General features: G+C 45.2%; 1 protein-coding gene across 1 annotated transcript; it reads right to left on the bottom strand.

Annotated features, from left to right (window-relative positions):
• Positions 1-267: 267 nt before the first annotated feature.
• Positions 268-1,044, bottom strand: LOC136829627 (uncharacterized). Its single transcript, XM_067088476.1, has one exon. The coding sequence runs from the start codon at positions 1,042-1,044 to the stop codon at positions 268-270; it is 777 nt and encodes a 258-aa protein (XP_066944577.1).
• Positions 1,045-2,234: the final 1,190 nt, after the last annotated feature.

Here is a 2,234-nt window from a genome sequence, read left to right as displayed (position 1 = left end):
TATCCATACCATACCCATACCATATCCATACTGATACCCATACACACACCCATACTCATACCCATACCTGTACCATACCCATACCAATACTTGTACTCGTATCGATACTGATACCCATATCCTTACCATACCCATACCTATACCCATGGCCATATCCATTCCATACCCATACCCATATCCATATCATACCATTCCCATAATTATGCTAAATTAGCCCAACAAATAATAGTCAGCAAAATTCTACGACCAACCCTGTTTACCTTCCGGTCATGCACAAACATCATAAAACATGGATTTGGAAGAGGGAAGGTGGGGAGGGGGAGGGAAGAGGGATGGGAAAGGATGCCAGGAAAGGGGAGGGGAAGGGAAGGGGAGTGGAGGGGAGGATGGACGGGGTAGGGAAGGGGAGTGGAGGGAGGATGGACGGAGTAGGGAAGGGGGAGTGGAGGGAAGAGCGAAAGGGAGAGAGGGGATGGGAGGAGGAGGAGTAGGAGGGGAAGGGGAGGGAGGAGGGGATGTGAGGGGAAGGAGGATATGTGAAGGGGAGGGGATGGGAGGGGAAGGGGAGGGGATGTGAAGGGGAGGGGTAGGAGGGGAAGGGGAGGGGATGTGAAGGGAAGGAGATGGAGGGGGATGAGGATGGGAAGGGGAGGGGTAGGAGGGGGAAGGGCAGGGAATGTGAAGGGGAGGGGATGTGAAGGGAAGGAGATGGAGGGGATGAGGATGGGAAGGGGAGGGTAGGAGGGGGAAGGCAGGGAATGTGAAGGAGGGGATGTGAAGGGAAGGAGATGGAGGGGATGAGGATGGGAAGGACGGGGAAGGGAGGGAATGTGAAGGGGAAAGGAGGGGATGTGAAGGGGCGGTGGTGGAAGGGGGAGGATGTGAAGGGGCGGTGGTGGAAGGAGGGGATGGAAGGGGGATGGTGGAAGGGGGAGGGGGGATGGAAGGAGGAGAGGGTATGGAGGGAGAAAATGGAGAGGGGGAGCGGGTGGGGAAGGGGAGGGGAAGGAGAAGGAGAAAGGGGAGGGGGAAGGGATGGGACATACACACACAACACAGAGAGGCAGCCAAGGAAATTAATAAAATAGAAGAAGATATCGAAAGCAAAATCGACACGTCTGCAATAACACTAATAGCAAATCCAAAGAGGAGAGAAAATATAAGAAAAATAAGTTTTTAAATGTGTATTAACAATTAAATATTTTGTCATGTTGTTTACCGCAAGTCTTGTTACAAACATACTATTACAATACAGGCAGAGGATAAATGCTTTGCCCTCGGGAATGCACAGTAGAAATAAGAAACATGAAACTCTCTCTCTCTCTCTCTCTCTCTCTCTCTCTCTCTCTCTCTCTCTCTCTCTCTCTCTCTCTTGTGTTAGTGAAAAATTCAGAATATTTTAAGAATCTTAGGTTCTTATCATGAAAGAGCATTAAAAAAAAAAAAAAAAGCCAAACCACTGAGGAATGTTTGGCGTCAGAATCCTGAAAGATGAAACGAATCAGTCAAAGTCAAAAGTAATTATGCGTACTGCTGCTTCAGTACCGTGTCCTTGTCTTCACTGAGCAGATGGCAATAACGGAAAAGAGACAACTGTAGCTTAGAGTTATTGTTTCATTCTCATTACTCATCCGGCCTGGCATTGTCTAACTGCTTGCTGCCTCATTATTGAACTCATATGTCACCAGCTTCATAACCATTTTACTGAGATCATCTTTGTTGTGTTGGAGGAGTGTTTGGAGACCAAGGAGACGACAGGTAATGTTCATATGTATGTAACCCCAGACATATTTTTCTTATTCGGGTCTTACATATTCTAGGTCGAAAGAAATAAAATTTAACAGTTCATCTTTGAAGCTGATTTCTAGCTGGCTTGGTTCCTCTGTTTCTGTTCTCGAGGCAAACTGCCATCAGTTATATGCTTTTTCCTAAACATTTATGGCAAAAATGGCATTTTCATGCTGTTGTTTTCCTAATATCCAATAAATCTCGAGGATTAACTGTTAAAGGGAAACTGGCGCTCAGTGGGCCTGAGAGGAGAGTTCAAGTTAGTTGAGAGAGAGAGAGAGAGAGAGAGAGAGAGAGAGAGAGAATACCTATACACACACACACACACACACATATATATATATATATATATATATATATATATATATATATATATATATATATATATATATATATATATATATATATATATATATTGTTACAGACTGGACTGGTGAGATGAGAAT

The sequence above is a fragment of the Macrobrachium rosenbergii genome, chromosome 44 (genome assembly GCF_040412425.1).
Source record: "Macrobrachium rosenbergii isolate ZJJX-2024 chromosome 44, ASM4041242v1, whole genome shotgun sequence".
Lineage (NCBI taxonomy): Eukaryota > Metazoa > Arthropoda > Malacostraca > Decapoda > Palaemonidae > Macrobrachium > Macrobrachium rosenbergii.
Note: the sequence above shows the minus strand (reverse complement) of the source record. Positions and strands in the feature narration are given on the sequence as shown.